Source organism: Halichoerus grypus, chromosome 1 (genome assembly GCF_964656455.1).
Source record: "Halichoerus grypus chromosome 1, mHalGry1.hap1.1, whole genome shotgun sequence".
NCBI lineage: Eukaryota > Metazoa > Chordata > Mammalia > Carnivora > Phocidae > Halichoerus > Halichoerus grypus.
In genome coordinates this window covers 200,217,374-200,244,354 of record NC_135712.1, presented here as the reverse complement: position 1 = coordinate 200,244,354, position 26,981 = coordinate 200,217,374, and the positions used below count along the sequence as shown (strand labels likewise).

Genomic DNA, 26,981 nt, shown 5'->3' with positions numbered 1-26,981 from the left:
TCTTTGTCCCAAAGCTCTGCAACTTGGGATAAAACCCTTTGCTCTCTTCTTTGCCCCATCTCCCACGTGGCCATGGGGTCCCTCCCGCAGGGCTCAGTTTCCAAGTCACCTCTTTTGGGCGGCCCACCCGTCACGTTCTATCACAGCACCTGCACCTGCACACAGTAAGACTATAGTCTTATTGGTGAGTTCTCTAACGCCCTCCCCGCCCGGAGACAGGAGCGCCGAGGCCGAAGCCAGGCCCACAGGTCCGTCCCGCCCCCGAGGAGAAAACCAGCTTGCGCCGGCTTCGCAGCTACATGAAGGAAGACTACCACTCCCAGAAACCCTTTCGCGGGGGGGAGGGGCTGGAGATTTGCCCTCCAAGCCCTTCCTGCGGAGGAGACTGAGCATGCGCAACGGCGGCTGCGCTTAGCCCGAGAGGCTGCGCGGGCGGGGACTGCATCTCCCAGCGGGCCCTGCGTGCAATTTTCATCACCGCGTGACGAGTGACTTCCGGCGCGGAGGGGCGGGGCGCGCGGCTGAGGCAGCAGCTAAGGCAGCCGCTGGGGCGGCTAGGGGAGCGGCCGGGTGGCCGTCGGGCACTAGCCGCCATGGAGGCCGTGCCCCGCATGCCCATGATCTGGCTGGACCTGAAGGAGGCCGGTGACTTCCTCTTCCAGCCGGCCGTGAAGAAGGTAAGTGCTTCCCCCACTGCCTCCACCTCTCCCGCGTAGCGCCGTCTGCCAGCGCGTGACGCCCCCTGCGCGTCCATCATCTCTCTAGGCCCTGGTCGCAGGGTCGGGTGAGGCCAGGAGGGGCCTCCGCTGGATTTCCTCAGCCTGGGCCACCCTTTGCAGACAGTCCTGTCCCCTCCTCGCCCGCTCGGGGCTAGCACCCACAGTCTCGTCGAAATCCGCTTCCCGACTTATGCTCCGGGCCGTCCACGGTTCCCACCGAGGCGCCGCACTTCCTCGGTCTGACGCTTGGGACCTAGTTCTGCTCCGCCCCTCCTCCACGCCGGGACCGCCCCGCGGGGAAGGTGGGCGGCCCTGGCCGTCTCGTTGACCTGTGCCCTAGGTGCGCTGTCGGTCCAGGACCCTCCTGGGACGGACGCCGGGGATGTGGCTCAGTGTGTGTGTTTTAAAGGTGGAAGCCAGAGGAATGCCTGACCTCTGCGACTGGGGTCTCTCTGACAGTTGGTGCAATTCTCTCTGGTCTCTTAAGAAGAACCGTATTCGGGAGCCCCCTTGGACCAAAAGATACGGTTCCTTGTCATTTTTGGAAGGGTTACTGCTTTTCTTAACCGCCCGGAGGATATAAATAGTGTTGTAGCTCCTGGAGAAACCTTAGCAGTCGTTGTGTTGAACCTTCAATTGGACGGGGGAGACAGGCAAGTCTGGTGGTGATGGAGGCAAGGGACCTCTGTGGCGAGATCAGGTGGGGCTGGCACAGAGAGAGGCCAGGTGTGTTGAATGAGCATAGGGTGCCCTCCGGGACATCCCTTAGGTGGGGAGGGCCACCTAGGAGCATTGGGTCAGAGCAGGAGTGAACAGGAACTACCAGGTCGTTGCAGGTTGGCATCCTTGTGGTTTTAGTAGAGCAACTGCCAAAGTCAGTCCCAGGTAATCTAGATGGTGCACCACTCAGCAGGGTACTCAAGAAAAGGGATCCGAGAAAGAAAATAGGTTTGGAAGTAGTTCCCCCAATAAGCTGTCTCCCTTCCTTCCTTTATCCTGCCACTGCCTTAGTTCAGACACTAATGATTTGTATTCCTTTGATTCCATCCTTAAACTAAACCTCTTTGGGCATTTGCTTCCTCATTTGTGAATACAGGAAATTAGATTAATCTAAAACTTAAGAGTTTTGTTACCTCTTCTCCAGACTTTGGTCTTCTCTCCATCTACTCTTTCATACAAGTACAGTTAGGTGAATCTTTCTAAAGCACAACAAAACTCCTTTGTTTTCTAGTTCAGCCCTAACCCATTTAGAGTTCTCCCTGACCAACCCCAGCCCTTTCAGTATTTTTTGAGGGCCCAGGGTATGCTTGGTCTATGTATTTCTTTTTTTTTCTTTTAAGATTTTATTTATTTATTTTGACAGAGAGAGACACAGCGAGAGAGGGAACACAAGCAGGGGGAGTGGGAGAGGGAGAAGCAGGCTCCTGGCTGAGCAGGGAGCCCGATGCGGGGCTCGATCCTAGGACCCTGGGACCATGACCCGAGCTGAAGGCAGACGCTTAACGACTGAGCCACCCAGGCGCCTCAATTGATCTATGTATTTCTGATACAGATTCTGTTCACAGTCAGCCATTTGCTGTTCTCTTGACAGTCTCTGTATGTTTGCTCTTCTGTGCCTTTGGTTGTAGAATTCCTCCCACCCAGAAGAGCGGTCTTGTTTGTCCTGTGGGATGGGGCCCTTCTTTAATTTCTGTATATTGGTTCTGTCCCTCTTTCAAGGTCCAATTTAAGTTCTTTCTCTTCCAAAAGCATTCTTTAATCCTTCCCCCTAGGTTAATCTTTCTCTTCTCGGAATCCCTTTTTCCATTCTTTTCCTGGTGTTAGTATGTGTGCTATGTTTTAACTCCCCTATTCAATTCTAGGTGACCTGAAAAGCATCTCCATGTTCCTTGAAGCCTAGCGGGGTCTTCTCTACATAGTTGGCATTCAGGAAAATGTTTCTGAAATGACTGAATGACATTTGAGAGAGAATTTAGACATGGTGACCATAAATTTATGGAAATTAGTGGTAAAATCTTAACCCAGAAAATCCTAGGAGATATTTTTGTTTGAACTTAGCCTTTGATACTCTGGTCACTCTTACCTAACCAACAAGGTTTTATGTGAGTCATGACTTCTCTGGAAGCCTCTCTGAGCCTCCATGACAGTAGTTGCTCATTAGCCATTTAGCCTGAGGTGGTATCAGATGCTGAAGAAACTCTTCATTTCCTAGACATCAGCTCTTTTTCTTTGTTTCCTGTTCTTTGGGTTGGGAAAGATACTGCCACTTATTTGATAGGTTAAGATTGTGGCATGTATTTGCATGAACCCACCGAAAAGGAATAGCAGCCTGTGGGTAGGCTGGGCTTGCGAATGGCCAACTCCTTCCAGGTACCCTGGAACTCTTCCTGCAGGACACTGCAGAAGCCAGTTCAGCCTGGGAAGTCTTCCTGACCTGGACCCCTCTCCCCAACCCTAGAACCCCTACTCTGCCTCTGCCACTCATACCCTTGTCCTCTTCTACCCTTTTTCTCAGCCATGGGAACCTTCACCATTGACCTGGAGCTGAGAGGTACAATTTAATTTAGGATACTGGGGTAAAAATGGGTTCTCTTGAGGTCAACCTGTTGAGCACTGTTACCTTGGTAATACAGGTGAATAAGAGACATTTTTTTTTCTTTCATGGAGTTCAGTTTAGTAGAGGAAATTTAAAAATTAAATGGCAATATCAGTGGAAGAGTATGTGCACAGTGTACAGAAGTACCAGCCTAAGGAAGGGCCATCAGAGAAGGCTTGGTGGGCTTTGAAGGATGAATAGGAGTCTTCCAGATAGCTAAAGGGTTTCTTTCTTTGTAAGGCCTGGGCTGTTGAAAAGACCTTTCATAATGGTTAGTATTGGTTTTTTGCTCCTGATGGACGTGCCTTCAATTAGGGAGTAACGTGAAATAAGAGCCAGGAATGGGGCGCCTGGGTGGCTCAGTCATTAAGCATCTGCCTTTGGCTCTGGTCATGATCCCAGGGTCCTGGGATCGAGCCCCGCATTGGGCTCCCCGCTCAGCGGGAAACCTGCTTCTCCCTCTCCCACTCCCCCTGCTTGTGTTCCTTCTCTCACTGTGTCTCTCTCTGTCAAATAAATAAATAGAATCTTAAAAAAAAAAAAAAAAAGAAAGAAGAGCCAGGAAAACAGCAAGCTGGTTTGGAACTGTAGTGCCAAGCTTTAGGTTAGGATGCTGGGGCCCACATAATTTTCTGGTGGGAAAATGCTTCTGTCTCTGCACTTTCTTACCTGTGCTTTGGAGCTCAGAGTGCTGACTCACTGGAAACTGATGAAGGCTGACTTGTACTCCTCATCCCTGAGTGATTTGGTGACAAGTGTTGGTATTTGAAGCTGTTTTCTCTTCTGGTCCCAAACACCTGCCCTTAATCAACTGCACTAGAGCTTAAGTCATGCTCACCTGGACTTAAGTGTTAACATCCATCTCTGATCCAGTTATTGAACAAATAGTTATTGAGTGACTGTATGTGCCAGCCCTGGGAACTCAGGGCTGTATGTAATGACAAAAATCCCTGCTTTCATGGAGCTTATGTTTTGATGATCCACATAGTAACCCTTCCTCAAGGGCATATGTATCATGTGGTAGCTGCCCTGTCAACTGGGTGGCTTCTTGGCCTCTCCCCTCCTCCCACTCTGGCTTGGATTGATCTCTAAATCTCCAGTTTTCCACCAGGTTCCTTCAGAGAAACTTTTGCCTGCTATTCAAGGCCTGCCACCACTTGGCTTCAGCCTGCCTTTCTCTAATTCATTCCCCCAGGCCTCTCCTATAGGAACTGTCAGCCTCTTTTCCTTCCACATCTGGTCATTGTTCTTGCTCTGGTCCTTACTGGAATTCCTTTTTTCCCATTCATTACTCAGGTTGAACCATACGTCCTCAGGCCCCCTTTAGCTGCCTGGCTGTTGTACCACACTTCTCCAAATTCAGACAGGTCTTAGCGCTCAGTTGACCTGCGCCACAGAGTGCACACTCTTATTACCTCTTCTTATAGTTTATCTTTTTTTTTAATTTTAAAAATTTATTTATTTGACAGAGAGATTGAGAGAGAGCACAAGTAGGCAGAACAGCAGGCAGAGAGAGAGGGAGAAGCAGACTCCCTGCAGAGCAGGGACCCCCCCCCCCCACGTGGGGCTCAATCCCAGGACCCTGGGATCATGACTTGAGCTGAAGGCAGCCGATTAACCAACTGAGCCACCCAGGTACCCCGTCTTACAGTTCATCTTATTCACTTGTAGGTAGAGCCTGGTTTTTAGGTTTGTGGAAATTTTCTCCCTCTTCTTGATTTCCCATGGGTAGCTGACTCCTTTGAAACACTTGCCACATACCCAGAAAAGGAGATGACCAGAGGCCTAAAAGGGGACCCTGCCTCAGCAGCAGTGAGGAGCATGGGACATTGCCAGTTATTCTGGTGGTGACCTGTCTTTTCTCTTATCACAGATTAGGAGTCACCGAACCTGTCTGCCCAGTTGTGTTTTACAACAGAATGACTCCAGGAGCAGATGACGTGCATTGTCCAGTTCATTCTCTCTGACTTTAGTCTCGTACACCAAAAACCTGTATCCATTTCACTCCAGATTTTTTCCTTTACTCGTGGCTTAATAAATACTTGTGTGTGGAGACTGCTTCACAACTGTTGGTTGAATGACCTAGTCTAGTTCTAGCACCTGCCAGGAGATGTAACTTGAGTTGTCCTTGCTGGTGTTGTTTAGAAGAGATGTGGAGAGATTCCTTGAGTGTAGGGCTAGGTGTTAGAGTAGGCGAGGATGAAGGACTGTTCTCATCCTCGCTGCTGTTAGCCTGTAATTTGGTTTTAGGCTTGCTGACATCAAGGGGCAATAAAACTTTTTCTGAATAAAATTAATCTCATTTGAAATTCAGTAGCAAAGCATATATTGTATTTATTAACAGTCCTGAATGTGGGACTTAGTTTTATTTGTGTTTCCATGGACCAGCCCAAGGAATGCCTCATATTTAAGTAAATCCTGCAAGTGGGGAAAAAAGAAATAAGTGTATGGTGAACAAAGGTAACGTTAACAGATGTGATGCCTTTTATTCTCTTTTTTTCTTGGATTGCTGCTTTAATTAGCACCATGAAATTCCAAGATGTTATATCAAATTAAGAGCAAAAGCTAAACACCCCCACCACCTGGTGGAGAGGGGGGACCCATACACAGAAAAGTGAGAACATGCTAATAGAAGAGAAAGTGACAAAATGGAATAACCCTGGGTCAGGAGTCAGGAAACCTGGCTTGGGGTTCTAGCACTGCCATTGCTAATCTCTGGTTCCCATTTTTCCAATCTGTAAAAGAATGTCAGGATCTAGGATGAATATTTCCAGTGATCTCATCTACCTACAAAATTCTGTGCCATTTGTTGCTCAGTAAAAGAGTAGTATCATGGAAATAGCATAGACTTTGGAATCAAGACAGACCTTGGTTTAGGTCCCATCTCTTCCACTTAATTGCTAGGTGACCTTCAGCTGCTACAAATGATTACATAACTAATCTGGTCCTCATTTTCCTTGCCTGTAAGATGGAAATACTATACCTCATAAGCTTGTGAGAATCAAGAATTAATGCCTGTGAGTCCCTATTAGAGGTCTTGACATCATATACATATTTCTCTCTGGAAATGGCCTTTCCATTCTCTTAGTATTTTGCACTTGTAACTCCTTCCTTTCCTTTTTTATTTTCCCCCCAGTGGCTCTGGTCCCTGGACATGCTCTCAATTAACATAGACGTGTCTATAGGTCTTTTTGTTCCCTCAGGAAAGGATCTCCAGCTGCCCCAGAGCCTGCGTAGGCTCTGGAGGTTCTCTGGTGCTCTCAACCCTAACTGGCTGTTAGTTGTGTAAGTGCACTGGGGTCCTTTCGTTGCCTTCCAGTTTCTTGCTCCTGGTCTGTGGTGGCAGGGTCCAAGGTCTACCTGCTGCAGGGCCTTCCCTCTCAGGCTCTGTTAGGAGCTTCAGATACTGACCAGACTCTGTTCTGAGCTCTGCAACTCTAAAGAGTTTGATTTCACCGTATTTTTGTGTTCTCTCTTTGTGTGTGTCTTTATATACATACACACATATACACATGTGTGTATGTATATATCCCATGAAGCTTTGAAAGTAAGTTGTACACATCTCAGCACATCCTAAGAGTAAGGACATTTCTTCTGTATAACCATATTATCATCTCACGTAAGAAAATCCACAAATATTTTCTACTATAATTTTTTTTTTTAGATTTTATTTATTTATTTGACAGAGAGAGACACAGCGAGAGAGGAAACACAAGCAGGGGGAGTGGGAGAGGGAGAAGCAGGCTTCCTGCGGAGCAGGGAGCCCGATGCGGGGCTCGATCCCAGGACTCTGGGATCATGACCTGAGCTGAAGACAGATGCTTAACGACTGAGCCACCCAGGCACCCCTCTACTATAATTTTTATTAAAATTTCACCTATTGTCCCCAAAGCATTTTTTTAAAGATTTTATTTTTAAGTAATCTCTACACCCAACGTGGGGCTCGAACTCACACAACCCTGAGATCAAGAGTCACATGTTCTACCCACTGAGCCAGCCAAGCGCCCCCCCAAAAATATTTTTATGACTTTCCCCCCCAAATTCAGATTCAGTCAAGGTTACCATATTGTATTTTGTTCTGTTTCTTTAATCTTTTAAAATCTAGGCTAGTCTCCTGTTTACCCCCACCCCCATGACACTGATTTTTTTCAGAGACTGGGTTAACTGTTGGGCAAAATGTCCCATCTTTGGACTTTTCTTAAGTGTCTTCTTTTAGTATTTTCAGTTTGTTCATCCATCCTCTCCATTTCCTGTAAATGCAACCATTTGTTAAGTATCTAACACATCTAATAAGGCCCCACCCATTCCCGATGCACTCATTGTTTGGTGCGGGTTGGAGGGGTGTCACTGGCATGACCCTGCCGCTGTGCCAGGCACAGTCTGGTGAAGGCATGTTTAGAATGTAGGGAGAGCAGCAGCTAGAGTTCAGGGAAGTGACATCACAGCTGAGTCTTAATAGAGAAGAGGGGACGACATGTGAACAAGCATTGAGACCTGAGAGCAGCAGTTCCACAGGACTGTTGGCTGGGGGTCCCCGGGAGTTGCTAGAAGACAGTCCTTGAAGGCTGCTGGGGGCAACTGTGAGGGGCCGTGGACTCTGTGCCTAGGAGATTACCTTTGCCTTTGAGGCTTTGGGGAGCCATTGTTGCACATCCTTTTCAGATTACAATTTTTCTCTTTAGATTGCAACTCATTTCTCATAATCTCACTATCCTGAGAAAAGTGTGTTTGGGTTTGTTTTTTTCCCCAGGTGTGTGTGTGTGTTTCAGAAGGCTTTAAAGTCAGAAGTGACAGTGGATTTTGCTAGAAAGAGAACTCTGGCCCCTAGGTAAGGGGTAGATTTGAAGGGGTGACAAGAGGATAGAGAAGAGAGCTCATGGACACATGGGACTTGCAGGAGGTAAAACCAGCAGAAGAGGTCAGAGTTGGAGGTTTGGGAATGTGACTGGTTGATGCTGAAATAAGCTTGGCAGGAGCCTCCCCTCTGCCTGTCCCACCAGGGCAGGTAGGAGCTGTCACATGGCCTTCTGGGTTCCCATGTGGCTAGTGCCCCAGCTGTGTGGCATAGGTTCTGGGAAGGGACCTTAGAACAGTTCGGTTGGCCACAGACATGGTGTGAGTGTGCTGCTGGACAGAGCAGGCCACCTCTTTTCAGCCTTTTTAGCTTCCTTCTCCACTTCACAACCTTGGTTCGGGCCTTAGGGAACCTGTGAGGTGGGCATCAGTGCCCTTTGCGTTTGTGGAATGGGTACATCTGCTCCCCCCCCGCCCCGATTGCTAACTCAGGCAGCAGGAACCACAACAGGCGTAGTTCAGCGGCCTTAGTCTGTTGATCTTAGGTGAACAAGGGGTCTTTTGGTCCAGGCTGTGCCTCCAGACTGATGAGTGCGTTCATTTCCGAGAGAGGCAGCTCCTGAGGCGGTGAGTGCTGTTGTGGCCAGGCATGCCAGTCCCCTCTCTGATGTGAGTACGGACTTTTCCTTCTCCTCTCTCTCCGGATCGTTCCCATCACACACCTGTAGGCCTTTCTTCAGGGTGAGGACGATGTAAATCATTTCTACTGTGGTGCCCTTTCCTAGCCAGGGGGGCTGGTGAAGAAGGCTTTGCACTCCCACTCTTGTTTGGTATCTTCTGCCTACATTTGTTGTTGGGTTAGGATTATGGTTGTGATCCCAGAACACAGCAAGGTCCAGTCCTTGATGGAGGCTTGAATTTGTGGCCTATTTTGGGATGCTCGGTAGGATCCCGTTTCAGACAGCTAAGTTCCCCAGCTTCCTGAGCTGCCAGAGTCCTGGACTTTACAGGAAGGGCTGCATCCTGGTGAAGACCACTCAGCGTGTTCATGTAGGGTCGTCCAGTCGTATTTTCTATTTTGCTCAAAGGTAGAGGCTCCCATGGTTAGCATCTTAGTGCTGCCCCGTTGTTGAGGTAGAGTTTCCAGTGGTCCAGCAGATACGCTCGTGGTTGTGGATCTAGACTGCCAAGGACTCAGGGCAGAAGTGAGAGCAGGGGAGCGTCCTATATTCATGGTTTACATTGTTCTCTCTCTCTCTCTCTCTCTCTCTCTCTCCCTCTCTCTAGTTTGTCCTAAAAAATTATGGAGAGAACCCAGAAGCCTACAATGAGGAACTGAAGAAGCTGGAGTTACTCAGACAGGTAGGAGGATAGTATTTTTATGCACTTGTGAACAGGACAGGTTGGATAGGGAGGTAAAGAAACCACCTGGAACTGTGTTCTTATTTTAATTTAATATTTTTTCCTCTTTAAAAGCAGCAAAGTTAATGATAGAAAAGTTTGAAAATGCTAAAAAGAAAAAACTTAATCCTTCTCACAAATTTTTGTGTATATATATTATAATTTTATATATAATTGACTCTTGAACAACGCAGGTTTGAACTGTGTGGGCCCACTTATATGCTTGTTTTGTATAGTACAGTACTATAAATGTATTTTCCTTATGATTTCTTTAACATTTCCTTTTCTATAGCTTACTTTATTATAAGAATACAATATATAATATGTATAACATACAAAATGTGTATTAATTGACTATGTTACCAGTGAGGCTTCTGGCCATCAGTAGGCTATTAGTGGTTAAGTGTTTGGGAAGTCAAAAATTATAGTGGAATTTTGACTGCGTGGGGGGGTCAGCACCCTTAACCCCACACTGTTCAAGTGTCGACTGTGTGTACTGTATAAAAACACGGGAGGATCCTACACTGCCTGTATAGCTTATATAGTCTGCTTTTTTCATTTAATGTATTGTGGATTTGTTTCTGTATCAACGAACATAGAACCATAGTATTTGTAATGTCCTGTGATCGTTCCATGGCACTGTGATTTAATCAGTCTGGTCTCAGAGAACATTCAGTTATTTCAGTGTTTTCACCGTGGTAAGTATAATCTGTGTCTGTGTGTACTTGGGCGCTGGGATTGTTTCTGTAGGAATTAGTGGGTGAACAGGATGCGCTTGCTCTCATTTCCACCCACAGCATGTACATGCCTACTCGTGCTGTTACTCTGCAGTCCTGGCACTCTGGGAGGTGAAAAGGGTATTTAATTTCAGTTTTCAGTTACTTGGTTAATCGTAAGGTTTCACAGTTGTTAATGTGTTATATATCTTCTTTTAGGACTTGCCAGTGTCTTTTGTCCATTTTTCTCTTCGAGTTCGATAGGCATACCTTGTGTTGTGCTTCGCTTTATTGCACTTCACAGATATGTGTGTGTTTGTTTTTAAAGATTTTAAGTAATCTCTGCACCCAGTGTGGGGCTCGGACCCACAGCCCTGAGATCAAGAGTCTCATGCTGCACCGACTGAGCCTGCCAGGTGCCCTAGATACTGCGGTTTTTACAAATTGAACGTTTGTGGCTGTCCCACATGGAACAAGTCTGTTGGTGCCATTTTCCCGACAGCACTTGTTCACTTTATGTCTCTGTGTCACATTTTGGTAATTCTCACAATATTGCAGACTTTTTCATTATTATATTTGTTAGGGTGAGCTGTGGTCAGTGAGTTTTTAGGTTACTATTGCAATTGTTTTGGGCACCAAAGGCCCCATGTAAGTGGGCAAATTTAATTGGTAAATGTTGGGTGTGTTCTGACTGCTCTACCGACCAGCTGTTCCCCGTCTTTCTCTCTTTCCTTGGGTCCCCCTGTTCCCTAAGACACAACAGTATTGATATTAGGCCAATTAATAACCTTACAACAGTTTCTAGTGTTCAAGTGAAGAGTCCCACGTTTTCATTTTAAATCAGAAGCTAGAAATGATTAAGCTTAGTGAGGATGGCATGCCGAAAGCAGAGACAGGCTGAAAGGTAGGCCCCTTGCACCCATTAGCCAGGTTGTGAATGCAAAGGAAAAGTTCTTGAAGGAAATTAAAAGTGTTACTCCAATATGAGCACATGAATGGTAACAAAACCACATCAGCATTGGCTGATGTGGAGAAAGTTTGAGTGGTCTGGATAGAAGATCACACCAGCTACAACATTCCCTTAAGCCAAAGCCTAGCCCAGAGCAAGACCCTGACTCTCTCCAATTCTGTGAAGGCTCAGAGAGGTGAGGAAGCTGCAGAAAGAAAGTCTGAAGCCAGCGGAGGTTGGTTCATGAGGTTTAAGGAAAGAAGCCGTCTCCCTGACATCAAAGTACAAGGTGAGGGGTGCCTGGGTGGTTCAAGTGGATAAGCGTCTGCCTTTGGCTCAGGTCATGATCCCGGGGTCCTGGGATCGAGGCCTGCGTCGGGCTCCCTGCTTAGCGGGGAGTCTGCTTCTCCCTCTCCCTCTGCCCCTCCCCCTGCTCATTCTCTCTCTCTCTCTCTCTCTCTCTCTCTCTCGCTTGCTCTCCCTCTCAAATAAGTAAATAAAATCTTTAAAAGAAAAAAAAAGTACAAGGTGAAGCAGCAGGTGCTGATGGAGAAGCTACAGCAAGGGATCTAGAAGATAATTCATGAAGATGGTTACCCCACACAACAGACTTTCACTGTGGATGAAACCACCTTTATACTGGAGGAAGATGCCATCCAGGACTTTCATAGCTAGAGAGAAGTCAATACCTGGCTTCAGAGCTTCAAAAGACAGGCTGACTCTCTTGTTAGGAGCTAATGCAGCTGGTGACTGTTAAGTTGAAGCCAGTGCTCATTTACCATTCTGAAAATCCTAGGGCCCTGAAGAATTATGCTAAATCGGAGCTGTGCTCTAGAAATGGAAAAACAAAGTCCAGATGGCAGTACATGTGTTTACAACGTAGTTTACTAAATATTTTAAGGCTCCTATTAAGACCTACTGCTCAGGAAAAGAAGATTCCTTTCAAAATATGACTGCTCATTGACAATGCACATGGTCACCCAAGAGCAGTGATGGAAATGTATGAGATAAATGTTGTTTCCATGCCTGTTAACACAGCATCCATTCTGCAGCCCATGGATCAAGGAGTCATTTTGACTTTCAGGCTTATTCCTTAAGAAATACATTTCATGGGGCGCCTGGGTGGCTCAGTCGGCTAAGCGTCTGCCTTCAGCTCGGGTCATGATCCCAGGGTCCTGGGATTGAGCCCTGTGTCAGGCTCCCTGCTCAGTGGGAAGCCTGCTTCTCCTTCTCCCACTCCCCCTGCTTGTGTTCCCTCTCTCGCTGTCTCTCTCTATGTCAAATAAATAAATAAAATCTTTAAAAAAATAAAAATACATTTCATGAAACTATAGCTGCATAGATGATGATTCCTCTGATGGATCTGGGCAAAGTCAGTTGAAAACCTTCTGGAAACGATTCACCATTCTAGATGCCATTAAGAACAATAGTGATTTATGGGAAGAGGTTAAAATGTCAACATGAACAGGAGTTTGGAAGAAGTGGATTCCAGCCCTGATGGAGGACTTTGAGGGATTCAAGACTTCAGTGGAGAAAGTCACCGCAGGTGGGTGAAAACAGCACGAGAGCTAGAATCAGAAGTGGAGCCTGAAGATGGGACTGAGTTGCTGCAATCTCATGATAAAACTGGAATGGATGAGGAGTTGCTTCTTACAGATGAGCAAGGAAGAGTAGTTTCTTGAGCTGGAATCTACTCCTGGTGAAGGTGCTGTGAAGTTGTTAAAATGACAACAAAGCATTTAGGGTATCACATAAACTTAGTTGATAAAGTAGTAGCAGAATTTGAGAAGACTGACTCCAATTTTGAAAGAAGCTCTACTGTGGGTAAAATGTTCTCAACCAGCATCACATGCTCCAGAGAAATCGTTCATAAAAGGAAGAGCCAATCAATGGGGCAAACTTCATTGTTATCTTACCTAAGAAATTGCCACAGCTACCCCAGCCTTTATCGACCACCACCTTGATCAGTCATCAACATGGTGGCAAGACCCTCCACCAGCAAAAAGATTACTACTCACTGAAAGCTCAGATGATGGTTAGCATTTTTTAGCAATAAAGTACCCTTTTTTTTTTTTTTTTTAAAGATTTTATTTGACAGAGAGGGAGCAAGCACAAGCAGGGGGAGTGGCAGGCAGGGGAGAAGCAAGGCTCCCTGCTGAGCAAGGAGCCCGATGTGGGATCACGACCAATCCAAAGGCAGATGCTTAACCGACTGAGCCATCCAGGGGCCCCTAAAAAGTACTTTTTAATTCAGGTATGGATGTTTAAAGATATAATGCTACTGCATTAATAGACTATAGTATAGTATAAACATAACTTTAATATACACTGGGAAACCAAAAAATTCATTTTGACCCACTTTATTGTGGTCTGGATCTGAACCTGTAGTATCTCTGAGGTTTGCCTTTACTTTTGTTCTTATTTTATAAAACTTATTCACACATTGGTATTGTTCCTTTGTCTTACATGATGCAAATTTTTTCAGTTCATTGGTGGTTTATTTTTTGGTTTTTGTTTTTATTTTTTTAAGTAGACTCAATGGAGTGGAGCCCAATGTGGGGTTTGAACTTAACAGCCTTGAGATAAAGACCTGAGCTGAGATCAAGAGTCAGACACTTAACTGAGCCACCCAGGAGCCCCATATCATGGTTTTTGTTATGTTTTTAATGAAGACTTTTCAAATTTTACATATAAATGTTTAAGTCAGGTTCATCTCATCATTCCTTTTACCTACCTTTGCTATGCACTGAGAAAAATACTTCGTCACCTAAATAAAATGTAAGCAGTCACTGATGTTCTTCTAGTACTTGTGCTATTTGATTTTTACTTAAACCTTTATATAGCATTTATTTAAGTATATGGTAGGTGAGGGAAGGCTCGAGCTTTAACTTCCTCTCTATACTTTTTGTTTTTGGAAACACTCCTATGTTGAATTCTTACATACACTTTAGGTCTATTCAAAATTCCCTCTTCTCTTCTACCATCTACAGGTCCACGGTATTTTTTTTTTTTTTTTAAGATTTTAATTAATTAGAGAGAGAGTGAGAAAGAGAAAGAACGAGAGTGGGGAGGATCAGAGGGAGAAGCAGACTCCCTGCTGAGCAGAGAGCCCAACGTGGGACCCGATCCTGGGACTCTGGGATCATGACCTGAGCCAAAGGCAGACGCTTAACTGAATGAGCCACCCAGGCACCCAGGTCCACAGTATTTTAAGTATTATCTATTGTACATTTTTCTATCTGGTAAGACTAATTCCTGATAATAACTTCTTTTTTAAGTTTTCCATGGTTATTCTCACATGAATATTTCTCAGATGAACTTAGAATCTTTTTGTCAAGTTCAGCAAAATAGCATTGGGAATTTTGTGAGCTATAAAACTTACAGATTGATGAGATAAAATTAATATGTTTATAAGGTTGCTGTTCTCTGCATTTCTTCATATATATATATTTTCAGGTTTCTCAGTAAAGTTTTCTTCATACACATTTTCTTCTTTACACGTATCTTGTTGAGTTCATTTCCAGACTTTTTATTGTTGTTGCTATTATTGAGTGTCCTTCCCCCTCTTTTATATTTTCCACCTGTTGCAGTTGGCGTAGAGAAAAGCAGTTGAGCAATTTATTTTGTTTTTTGGGTTTTTTTGTTTATTATTTACTTTTAATTAATCTCTGCCTCCACTGTGGGGCTCGAACTCGTGACCCCGAGATCAGGAGTTGCACACTCCTCAGACTGAGCCAGTCAGGCACCCTGAGCAATTTATTTGGTAATTGTCTTCTTTTGGATGGTATTTGAGTTCATTTTCTTGGGTTTTCCAAGTTACTGGCGTCGTACCATATACACATTATGATTTTGCCTTCTTTCCAGTGGTTGTACTCCTTATATTCTTGGAATCGGCAGACATTTCCGGAGCATTGTTAGTAATTGTGAGAATGACTTGATTCTGGTGTTGAGGTATCAGCTTGGAGCGCAGCGCTGGCCATGGTGCTGGTGTCAGGGTGTCAGGTGGCTTGTGTCTGCATGTGGGGGTGCAGCGGCCCCTCGTCTCCGTGCGGCTCACTCTCCTAGCGGCGGGGGTGTCTGCACGCTCACTCACTTTGTGTTCTCATCAATTAACAGGTCATAAAAGCTATACAAAACTTTATTTCTATACAAATAAGAGAAATATAAAGAACAAAACAATCATGCCCAGAGTCATTGTGATTTTACACATTTCATTTTTATTTAAAAAGCCCAAAGTTAAAATAACATTGCCAAAGCACTATAGACTAAATCATTTTAATTGTTAAAAGATTCGCTTGAATTTTATTATGTTTCTAACCTTTCTTGACCTGTGCCCCTTAGCAATAAACAATGAGCAATAACCAAATGCTGTTTCTGTAATTAATATTAGGAAAGCATTTTTTCCCATTTTTAAAATAAAAATGACATGATATTGAATAATTTTATCTCAACTCTAGCTGGGGCAAAGCATGATCCCCAAACAAAGAGAACTAAGAGGAGCTCTTTATCTGTCCTCTTCATATACTGTTCCAGTCATGCTTTATTCATTCCCTTAGCAAACATGCATGGAGGGCTCTCTGAATCTCAGGTACTCGTCTAGGTGCTGTGGCTTCAGCAGTGAACAAAACAAAGTTCCTGTGGCATCATGTGACGTTCTAAATAAGATTCCTTGAGCAGAGCAGCCCCGGTGCGGCACCGCCAGCATTAGGCTAAGCTTCCAGTGGCAGGGAAGAGGGCAGAGGAGCCAAATCCTGGGAAAAAAAAAAAAAAGATGCCCAGTGAAAGAGAGTCTTCGTGAGGGATCCAGGAAGTGTGATGCTGGAGTGGGGGTTTCATTTGGCAGTTTAGAGTGAGGCCTTCATACTTCCCCGTGACTTACTAATGCCTCCCCCAGCCTCCTGGGGTGGTGGTGTGGTCCCAGCCATCCATACAGTCGCTCACCAGAGACACAGTTAGTGGAGTAACAGGTATGGGAACCAGATCTAGAAGATTTGACATAGGCTCAGTTCTCAAGCAAGAAGCTGTTGTACTGCCTACAGCATTGGGGAGACAGTGTTACCAAGGCCACGTGCCAGTTTGCTTATTTTACTTTGGAAAAGTTGGCCCAAGAGTTTCAACAGTGGAAGGCTCCAATTAAGGGAGCTACATAGGAGTCCACTGCAGATGCTTTTTTTTTTTTAAATATGTATTTATTTATTTGAGAGAGAGAGCGGGGGAGTGGGGCAGAGGGAGAGAGAGAGTACGCGTGTGTGGGGGGACAGGGACAAAAGGAGAGAGAGCTCTCGGGATGGAGGACTGGCAGAGGGGAGAATCTCAAGCAGACTCTGCACTGAGCGCGGAGCCCAACTCAGGGCTTGATCCCACAACCCTGAGATCATGATCTGAGCTGAAACCGAGAGTCCGATGCTCAACTGACTGACCCATCCAGGCGCCCCCTGGAAATGGAAGCCAGATAAAACTTGGGGAGCTGCAGGCAATCCTCTTTTCACGATCTGGCCTGTTTCCTCATCTGTAAAGCAGGGGCTGGAAGAGTTGTCTCTAAGAAGACCTTACAGTTGCAACTGTGAGATAAATTCTTCATTTATAGGGCATAAAGCTGGCAGGCATGGTGAGAGGCTTGTTAGGGGGGTGGGAGTGGCGTGGTCTCAGAGCTTCCTTACCACTCTGCTGTTCGTTCAGCTAGGCTCATCCTAGCTCCTCCCCATGCAGGGCCATGCAAGGATGGTGGGGTGCTGTGGTTCTCTCCAGCAGGGGGGGTGAGAGTGGGCACAGTGCTTCTAGCCCGTCCCTTCTTTGTTTTGTGTACCTGCTTCTTGGAGAGGATGTTGTCTGTTCTTCTGTTTGTTTGAGCACAGGGTTCATCTGCTTTGTTTATTTCCCCAAAATGGGAATAGCTTTATTGTTTTTTTATAAAAAGCGAAAGTGGGGGGGGGGATGAGGTAACTGGGTGATGGGCATTAAGGAAGGCACGTGGTGTAATGAGCCCTGGGTGTTACATGCAACTGATGAATCACTGAACTCTGCCTCTGAAACTAATACACTATATGTTAATTGAATTTAAATTAAAAAAAAATTTTTTTAAAAATAGGAAAAAAGTAGAAGTGTTCGATATAAAGAGTAAACTATACAAAGAATTAAATATATGTCTCCATATGTATATACAGAATAGGATAAGTTACTTAAACCCTGTTACCCAGTGGTAATCACTTAACATTTTGGTGTATAACCTAGAATCTTTTATCTTTGTGTAGTTGACTAGTTGGCTGTCAGTATCTATACGATTTTACATAAATGAAATCATACTGCTCATCTGTTACCTTTTTTTTTGGCTCAATAAATATGTCATGAACATCTAAACATAGTAGAGACTCTTCAGTCTTTGTGGCTGTATTTTCTTTTGTGGGTAGTCTTGACATAATTTATTTAAACAGTCCTCTTTAGTGGAAATTTTGGTGGCATCCAGTATTTGACCCTCTTTTTTTTTTTTTTTTTTAAAGATTTTATTTATTTATTTGACAGAGAGACAGCGAGAGAGGGAACACAAGCAGGGGGAGTGGGAGAGGGAGAAGCAGGCTTCCCGCAGAGCAGGGAGCCCGATGTGGGGCTCGATCCCGGGACCCTGGGATCATGACCTGAGCCGAAGGCAGACGCTTAACCGACTGAGCCACCCAGGCGCCCCTGACCCTCTTAATAATACTGTGATAAATATCCTTGTATGCTCACCAAGCATTTGCTTTTCTGGGTGTCTTTTTTACTGTGTGTTTTAGATACAGAACTGTGGGTCAGCGTCAGGTACATGAACATTTTTAATGCCTGTTGTAAAACTGCCTTCTGGAAAGGTGGGACTGACTCAGCCAGCCAGCCGTGGCTGGTGGGGTGGTTGTTGAACAGCTGTAGGCATAGCTGTGGGCTTTCTCTGGATCCCTTGGGGTGTGCGGTCTGCTAGCTCAGATGCAGATTTCTTTCTTGGGCCTCTGTGGGTAGACAGACCTGCCTGTACTCTACCCCAAGTGATGGCAGGCCTGCTTCTCCCATCTGCCCCCCAGAACGCTGTCCGTGTCCCACGGGACTTTGAGGGCTGCAGTGTCCTCCGCAAGTACCTAGGCCAGCTCCACTACCTGCAGAGTCGGGTCCCCATGGGCTCGGGCCAGGAGGCCGCCGTTCCTGTCACCTGGTGAGAGCTGGCAGGCAGGGCTGGGGGGCAGCCCGGAGGGTGCCTGGGGCGGCCCAGTGTGTTTGGATGGTGGGGAGGCCCCCTTCCCTTCCCCAGCCCCCTTCCCTCTTGCTGCAGAGGATGGGGAGTGGCTTGGTGTGGTCTCCATGGGCCTCCCTCTGACCCACACTGGGGTGGCTGGTCCTCTCACCTGGTCTCAAGGCCCTGGCCAGCTACTTCCCTTAAGACAAAGGGGGTGGCATGTCTGCAGGACTGAGATCTTCTCTGGCAAGTCTGTGGCCCATGAGGACATCAAGTATGAGCAGGCCTGCATTCTCTACAACCTCGGTGAGCTGCCTAACCCTTTCCCCATGGCCCTACCTCCCAGCCCTGCCAACCTAGGATCTCAGCTCAGCAGAAGGTCACAAAGGCAGTGGGTTCAGGGACAGAAGACCCCTGGATTCTGACCCTTCACAGCCTTCCCCATAGTTTTGCCAGCACCTCTTTTCTGGGCCATGGGCAGCCCCCCTGCTGGGGAGAAGCTCTGCTGGGCTGGCTGCCACATGGTGTTGCTGCTGTGTGCTCTGGCCAGGAGCGGTGACTGCTCTTCTTTGACTGGACAGCTCTGACCCCCCTAATGGCTTTGGGCTGTTCAGTCGAGAGAACAAGACTGGCCTCAACCAGCCCTGCCATCAACCCTGATGACTTAGCCTCACTGTGGCTCGAGGGAGAAGCCTGGGGAGCCTGAGTCCTGTGTAGGCATCCCTGGGGCCTCAAGACCGGACCTGTAGGCTGGGTGCTATGGATGGGAGTTTCCCCTTCTGGGTGTCCTTGGACCAACTGCCCCAGTTCTCAGACCCTGTCTTCCTGATCCTGTGTGACAACACGGCCCCTCTGCCTTAACGCTCGACAAAGGCTAGCTCTGACACCATGTCCTCTGACTCCCCAGGGGCGCTGCACTCCATGTTGGGGGCCATGGACAAGCGGGTGTCTGAGGAGGTGAGGAGGGGAGGGTCAGTGGGTGGGACACAGGACATAACCAGGGAGGGGGGCTAAGTGTTCTTTGACTCCAGGGTTTGCATCCTGTCCCGTGGGAGTGGACACGGGCAGCTGTCTGGCTCTGCCTCTGGCCATCGTCGTCGTCCTCTTCCCTCCCAGGGCATGAAGGTCTCCTGTACTCATTTCCAATGTGCAGCAGGCGCCTTTGCCTACCTGCGTGAGCACTTCCCTCATGCCTACAGCGTGGACATGAGTCGCCAGATCCTCACTCTCAACGTCAACCTCATGCTGGTGAGGAGGTGCCCTTGTTGGGGCCCAGTTCAATCCAGGGGAGGGGACAGCCGGCGCTGGATCCTGGACCAGGCCCTGTGCACATGGCAGTGGGGCCTTGGCTTTGATCTTTTGAGCCCCAGGTGGATCAGAGGAGGACGGTGCTTCTTGGAGTAGCGAAGGCGGGAGGAGAGAGGACAGGGCAGGGGATCTCTCTGTGGTCCCTCTGATGGGAAGGGTAAGATCTCTGCATTTGTCCGCCCAGGGCCAGGCTCAGGAGTGCCTTCTGGAGAAGTCAATGTTGGACAACAGGAAGAGCTTTCTGGTGGCCCGCATCAGTGCACAGGTAGGGGCAGGGGTGGATGGTGGCCCTCGGACTGAGAGCAAGCCTTTAGTTTACTCATGACCCCATCCTGGCCCCCAGGTGGTGGATTACTACAAGGAGGCATGCCGGGCCTTGGAGAACCCTGACACCGCTTCCCTGCTGGGCCGGATTCAGAAGGACTGGAAGAAGCTTGTCCAGATGAAGATCTACTACTTCGCAGCTGTGGCTCATGTGCGAGCACTGTGACGGCCGGGGCGGGGGGGGGGGGGGGGCGGGGGGGGCGGGGCAGCCACAGCTTGGGAAATAAGTAGGGGCGTCTCTTCTTTCTTACCCCAGCTGCACATGGGGAAGCAGGCCGAGGAGCAACAGAAGTTCGGTGAGCGGGTGAGTGAGCTGTGGCAGGGAGGGGTTCGGACTGATTCCAGCCTTGTTCACGAGGTGCTAGAGGGGACCCTTCCCTTACAGAAGAGGGGAGGCTCTCCTCACCGTCCCTCACACCCACATCCTTGGCCACCCCCCGGCTGCAGGCCTGGGGTTTCTTGTGTGTTGTCCCATCTGCTTCACTTTCATCCCCAGTGGGGACGGCTGGTGGGAGGTGGAGCTGTAAGATGGAGCCGGCTGGGCTGATGGCAGGCTGCTTCCTCGGCTTCTGGTCTTCGAGTGGGTCACCTCATGGCCAGGCAGGGCTTAATGGGGTGGCAGAAGGAGGGGGAGGGATGGACCGGGCTCTGCCTACTGCCCCTTGTAGGTCGCATACTTCCAGAGTGCCCTGGACAAGCTCAATGAAGCCATCAAGTTGGCCAAGGTAAAGCTGAGGAAGAGCCTGGCTGTCCCTCAGAGCCCTGAGGGAACCCAGAGTAAGCCCGCTGGGGCCGAGGGTTGTCCTGGCACTGGCTTAGATTGGTGCTGAGCCCCCTCCCGTCCCTGTCCCACAGGGCCAGCCTGACACGGTGCAGGACGCATTGCGCTTCGCTATGGACGTCATTGGGGGGAAGTGAGTCTGTGGGGCTGGGGGTGGCCTTGGTTCCTTCTTGTTGGGAAGGGTCTTGGTTCTCTGCCTGCATCGTTGGGAGGAAGCCACCAGTAGCTAAGAGCAGTGGCCTCATTGCTGGACTCTCCACTTCTCCTTCTGACCCCAGGTACAATTCTGCCAAAAAGGACAATGACTTCATCTACCACGAGGCTGTCCCAGCACTGGACACCCTTCAGCCTGTAAAAGGTCTGGAGCTGAGGGGAGGCTGAGGGTCAGGGGAGGGCATGAAGATGGGAGAATAGGAGAGAGGCAGACTCGAGGCTTGTGTGGGCCTGGTTTCCACCGTGCTTCCTCTCTCCCCCAGGCGCCCCCTTGGTGAAGCCCTTACCAGTGAACCCCACAGACCCCGCTGTTACAGGCCCTGACATCTTTGCCAAACTGGTACCCATGGCTGCTCATGAAGCCTCGTCGCTATACAGGTGGGCGGGAGGGGCTGGCCCTGTTCTTAGCACAGATGGGGTTGGGAGGTCTCAAGACGTAGCTTCCAGCAACTGCTTTGTCACTTTGGCAGTGAGGAGAAGGCCAAGCTGCTTCGGGAGGTGATGGCCAAGATTGAGGACAAGAACGAGGTCCTGGAGTGAGTGCAGGGCTGGAGGGGGGAGTGGGGGGGGGACGCAGCAGATCTCCGCGGGGTCCCCAAGGCTGCTTGCAACAGGGAGAGGAAGAGTGAATGTCCTCTTGCATCGGGTTCCCTAGCTTTGCCTTCCTGCCCATGGTCTTGGGTGCTAGATTTAGAGGGGGACAGTCACCTGGCTTGGGAGGGCGATGTTCCTGTGTCCCATTGTTTTCAGCAGTGCCCCAGGTGCGTTCTCTGGGGCCAGGTCAAACCTCCAGTGGTGGAGGTCAGGATGCTTATTTGCCTTTGCTAGGACCTCAGAGCTGGTTTCAGTTGTGGGGGCTCACCCTCGCAAGAGGAGGGAGAGTTGGGTCAGCACCCACCTGGTCCTGTTGTCCCCCCCCCCCCCCGCAGTCAGTTCATGGATTCAATGCAGCTGGACCCTGAGACCGTGGACAACCTGGATGCGTACAGCCACATCCCGCCCCAGCTCATGGAGAAGTGTGCGGCTCTCAGTGTCCGGCCCGACACCGTCAGGAACCTTGTCCAGTCCATGCAAGGTGAGCAAGGGGGAGCAGCAAGTGGGTGACGGAAGTCCTCTGCGGCGGCCTTCTCCGTGTCCCCTGTTCACCGAGGACGGAGGTTGTGCAAGCACCCACCCTCATGCCTCCGTGGATCCCCGCACCCTGCGTCTGCCCTGCTCAGTGAGCCTGGGGCCACACACCAGCCCTTGACCGTGTGGGTGGTTCTGTCTCCCTGGAGAAGGGCGCAAGTTGGGTGCCTGGTGTGGCTGCCTCAGGAGCCGTTCCCTTCCTGCAAACACCCCCCCAGTACTGTCAGGTGTGTTCACGGATGTGGAGGCCTCCCTGAAGGACATCAGGGAGCTGCTGGAAGAGGATGAGCTGCTGGAGCAGAAGTTGCAGGAGGCCCTGGGCCAGGCCGGGGCCAGCCTGGCGGGCTCCAAGGCAGAGCTGGCCGAGGTGAGGCGAGACTGGGCTAAGTACATGGAGGTCCACGAGAAGGCCTCCTTCACCAACAGCGAGCTGCACCGGGCCATGAATCTGCACGTGGGCAACCTGCGCCTGCTCAGTGGGCCACTGGACCAGGTCCGGGCTGCCCTGCCCACGCCAGCCCTCACCCCGGGTGAGCCCCCCACACCCACCCCCGTCCCCTGTCCCATGCCTGTGGGAAGGGAGGTGGAGCCGGAGGCTCTGGTCTCACCGACCACTCCTGCTCCCAGAGGACAAGGCTGTGCTGCAGAACCTGAAGCGCATCCTGGCCAAGGTGCAGGAGATGCGGGACCAGCGCGTGTCCCTGGAGCAGCAGCTGCGGGAGCTTATCCAGAAGGATGACATCACGGCCTCGCTGGTTACCACGGACCACTCCGACATGAAGGTGGGGTTGGTGAGCCGGGGACGGTCTCAGACTCTGGGCTCCACCCTCAAGCGGCGAGGCCCTGAGTGTCTGTCCCCCCATGCCCCGCGCCCTCCTCCCTCAGAAGCTGTTTGAGGAGCAGCTGAAGAAGTATGACCAGCTGAGGGTATACCTGGAGCAGAACCTGGCAGCCCAGGACAACGTCCTCCGGGCGCTGACAGAGGCCAACGTGCAGTACGCGGCCGTGCGGCGGGTGCTCAGTGAACTGGACCACAAGTCAGTGTCTGGCCCTGCGCTCTGGCCCAGACTCCCGCCCGGAGCTCGGCGCGGCTCCTCACCTTCTGCTGGCCTTTCCGCCCCCCCAGGTGGAACTCCACGCTCCAGACCCTGGTGGCCTCCTACGAAGCCTATGAGGACCTGATGAAGAAGTCCCAGGAGGGCAAGGACTTCTATGCGGACCTGGAGAGCAAGGTGGCTGCTCTCCTGGAACGGGCCCAGTCCACCTGCCAGGCCCGCGAGGCGGCCCGCCAGCAGCTCCTGGACAGGTGGGTGCGGCCTCGGGGCAGCTGCGGCCCAGACCCAGGCTTGGCTGCCGGGGGTGCGGCTCCACTCCTTCCTGTGTTCCCCAGGGAGCTGAAGAAGAAGCCGCCCCCGCGGCCCACTGCCCCGAAGCCGCTGCTGCCCCGGAGGGAGGAGGGGGAGACAGTGGAGACGGGAGACCTGCCCGAGGAGCTGCGCAGCCTGCCCCCCGACATGGTGGCTGGCTCACGGCCACCCGACACCTACTTGGGAACTGCCGCCCCACTCCCCTTTCCTCCCAGCCCCTTCCCCGGTTCTGCGGGCCCAGGACCCCACTATCTCTCAGGTCCCTTACCTCCTGGTACCTACTCGGGCCCCACCCAGGTGTTGCAGCCCAGGGCCCCCCAGGCCCCAGGTCACCCTGCAATGGCCATGGCCCCTGGACCTGCCCTCTACCCAGCCCCTGCGTACACACCGGAGCTGGGCCTCATGCCCCGATCCTCCCCACAGCATGGTGTGGTGAGCAGCCCCTATGGGGGGGTAGGGCCCCCCCCACCAGTTGCAGGTCTGCCCTCAGCCCCACCTCCCCAGTTCTCGGGCCCTGAGATGGCCATGGGGGTTCGGCCAGCCACCACCACGGTAGATAGTGTCCAGGCCCCCATCTCCAGCCACACCGCACCACGGCCAAACCCCAGCCCTGCCCCTCCCCAGCCCTGCTTCCCAGTGCCCCCACCACAGCCGCAGCTGCTGCCCGCGCCCTACAGCTACCCTGTGGGGGCCAAGCCCCCCCTCACAGCTCCCCCTGCCCAGCACCACTTTCCTCCTGGGATTCCCCCGGGTTTTCCAGCCCCCAGGGTTGGGCCCCAGCCCCATCCCCATCCCACAGGAGTGGTGTTTGGGCCCCAGCCCCCCCAGCGGCCCCTTCCACTCCAGCATCCGAACCTCTTCCCACCCCAGGCTCCGGGGCGGGTCCCCCCCCAGCCCCCCCAGCCCCCCTACCCCTTCACTCCTCAGCCTGGTGTCCTGGGACAGCCAACGCCACCCATGCACACCCCTCTCTACCCGGGCCCCTCTCAGGACCCTCTGCCCCCCCACTCAGGGGCTCTGCCCTTCCCCAGCCCCGGGCCGCCTCAGTCTCCCCATCCCACCGTGGCATATGGTCCTGCCCCTTCCCCCAGGCCCCTGTGCCCCCCGGCGGCCCCTCTCTCCATTCGAGGTCCCTCACCTGCCGGCCAGCCCACCCCAAACCCCCACCTGGTGCCTTCACCTGCCCCGTCACCAGGGCCTGGCCCAGCGCCACCTCGGCCCCCTGCCGCAGAGCCGCCCCCATGCGTGCGCCGGGGCACTGCGGCCGCAGACCTGCTGTCCTCCAGCCCGGAGAGTCAGCATGGAGGCACGCAGCCCCCCGGGGGTGGGCAGCCCCTGCTGCAGCCTACAAAGGTGGACGCGGCCGACGGCCGCCGGCCACAAGCCCTGCGGCTGATCGAGCGGGACCCGTATGAGCACCCCGAGAGGCTGCAGCAGTTGCAGCGGGAGCTGGAGGCCTTTCGAGGCCAGCTGGGGGACGCAGGGGCCCTGGACGCCGTGTGGCGAGAGCTGCAGGACGCCCAGGAACACGACGCCCGCGGCCGGTCCATCGCCATCGCCCGCTGCTACTCCCTGAAGAACCGGCACCAGGACGTCATGCCCTACGACAGTAACCGCGTGGTGCTGCGCTCGGGCAAGGACGACTACATCAACGCCAGCCGCGTGGAGGGGCTCTCGCCCTACTGCCCGCCCCTGGTGGCCACCCAGGCGCCGCTGCCCGGCACGGCCGCGGACTTCTGGCTCATGGTGCATGAGCAGAAGGTGTCGGTCATCGTCATGCTGGTGTCTGAGGCCGAGATGGAGAAGGTGAGAGGGGGAGGGGGCTGCCCAGAAGGGACCCTGGAAGAGCAGCCCTAACTGCCTCGCCTCTTGGTCCCTCAGCAAAAGGTGGCGCGCTATTTCCCCACCGAGAGGGGCCAGCCCATGGTGCACGGCGCCCTGAGCCTGGCGCTGAGCAGCGTCCGGGCCACCGAGACCCACGTGGAGCGGGTACTGAGCCTGCAGTTCCGGGACCAGAGCCTCAAGCGCTCGCTCGTGCACCTCCATTTCCCCACTTGGCCTGAGTTGTGCGTCTGCTGTCCCGGCGGGGGGTGGGGGGGGTAGGGGCATCCGCTGAGGTCGGGCTCACGGCTCCCGCCCGCACCCCGCAGAGGCCTGCCAGACAGCCCCGGCAACTTGCTGCGCTTCATCCAGGAGGTGCACGCACACTGCCTGCACCAGCGGCCCCTGCACACGCCCGTCGTCGTGCACTGCAGGTAGGGCCCGGGCGGGGAGCGGCCGCACGCCCCACGGGTCCTCGGGCCTGGGCCCTGCTTACGCCCCCTTCCTGCCGCAGCTCTGGGGTAGGCCGCACGGGAGCCTTCGCGCTGCTCTACGCCGCCGTGCAGGAGGTGGAGGCTGGCAACGGGATCCCTGAGCTGCCTCGGCTGGTGCGACGCATGCGGCAGCAGAGGAAGCACATGCTGCAGGAGAAAGTGAGGGTCGGGGGGGGGGGGGGTCGGGCGGGGGGTGGTGCCGGGAGGGGCCCTCCACGCTGGGGCCAGGGAGGCCCTGCCCTGCTGACCAAGCCGAGGGCCCTGTCCAGCTGCACCTCAGATTCTGCCACGAGGCGGTGGTGAGACACGTGGAACAGGTCCTGCAGCGCCACGGCGTGCCCCCTCCGGGCAGACCATCGGCTGGCATGAGCGTCAGCCAGAAGGTGAGGAAGGAGCCCCTGGGGCTGGCGGGGTCAGCCCCAGCCTCGTGGACCGGTCTCCACCCACTCCTGTTTCCCCAGAATCACCTTCCTCAGGACTCCCAGGACCTGGTTCTCGGCGGGGATGTGCCGATCAGCTCCATCCAGGCCACCATCGCCAAGCTCAGCATCCGGCCTCCCGGGGCCCTGGATTCCCCAGTCGCCAGCCTCCCAGGCCCCGTAGAGCCCCCGGGCCTGCCACCAGCCAGCCTCCCGGAGTCCATTCAGCTCCCGTCCTCCCCCCCACCCCCCGTCTCTCCACCCCAGCCCGAGGCCCCCCAGCCTGAGGAGGAACAGCCAGTACCTGAGGCCCCCAGCCTGGGGCCCCCCTCCTCCTCCCTGGAGCTGTTGGCCTCCCTAACCCCCGAGGCCTTCTCTCTGGACAACTCTCTGCGAGGAAAGCAGCGGATGAGCAAGCAGAACTTTCTGCAGGCCCATAATGGGCAGGGTCTGCGGGCTGCCCGGCCCACTGATGACCCCCTCAGCCTCCTGGATCCGCTCTGGACACTCAACAAGACCTGAATAGGCTTTGCCTGCCCGGTCCTTACACTACATCATCTCCCGCACCGGTCTGCCCACCCTAGTAGGGACTCTCCGGCCGGCCGGTCTCTTACTCCCATTCCTGCTGCCTTCAGCCCTACCTGGCCCAGCCCGCACCCCTGTGGGGTGGAGATGCCTCGCAGGCCTTGGGTCAGGTTCTGCTCCTTTGTGGGACCTGACATTTTTCAGCTCTTTGCTATTAAAGTAATAAACCAA

General features: G+C 51.8%; 1 protein-coding gene across 2 annotated transcripts; it reads left to right on the top strand.

Annotated features, from left to right (window-relative positions):
* Positions 1-492: 492 nt before the first annotated feature.
* On the top strand, positions 493-26,981 carry PTPN23 (protein tyrosine phosphatase non-receptor type 23). Of its 2 annotated transcripts, none has more exons than XM_036078789.2 (25): positions 493-677; positions 9,397-9,471; positions 18,222-18,349; positions 18,600-18,676; positions 19,278-19,327; positions 19,487-19,618; positions 19,863-19,943; positions 20,022-20,153; positions 20,259-20,306; positions 20,671-20,727; positions 20,858-20,916; positions 21,062-21,141; positions 21,260-21,374; positions 21,467-21,532; positions 21,926-22,071; positions 22,343-22,654; positions 22,752-22,906; positions 23,010-23,161; positions 23,251-23,430; positions 23,515-25,297; positions 25,373-25,557; positions 25,642-25,746; positions 25,827-25,965; positions 26,076-26,189; positions 26,268-26,981. In XM_036078789.2, exons 1-25 carry the CDS (start codon positions 594-596, stop codon positions 26,745-26,747), a joined length of 4,935 nt encoding a protein of 1,644 aa, XP_035934682.2. In that variant the 5' UTR covers positions 493-593; the 3' UTR covers positions 26,748-26,981. The 2 variants fall into 2 exon arrangements, with proteins under 2 accessions (XP_035934682.2, XP_077934843.1); XM_078078717.1 differs by lacking the exon at positions 493-677 and adding an exon at positions 6,582-6,600.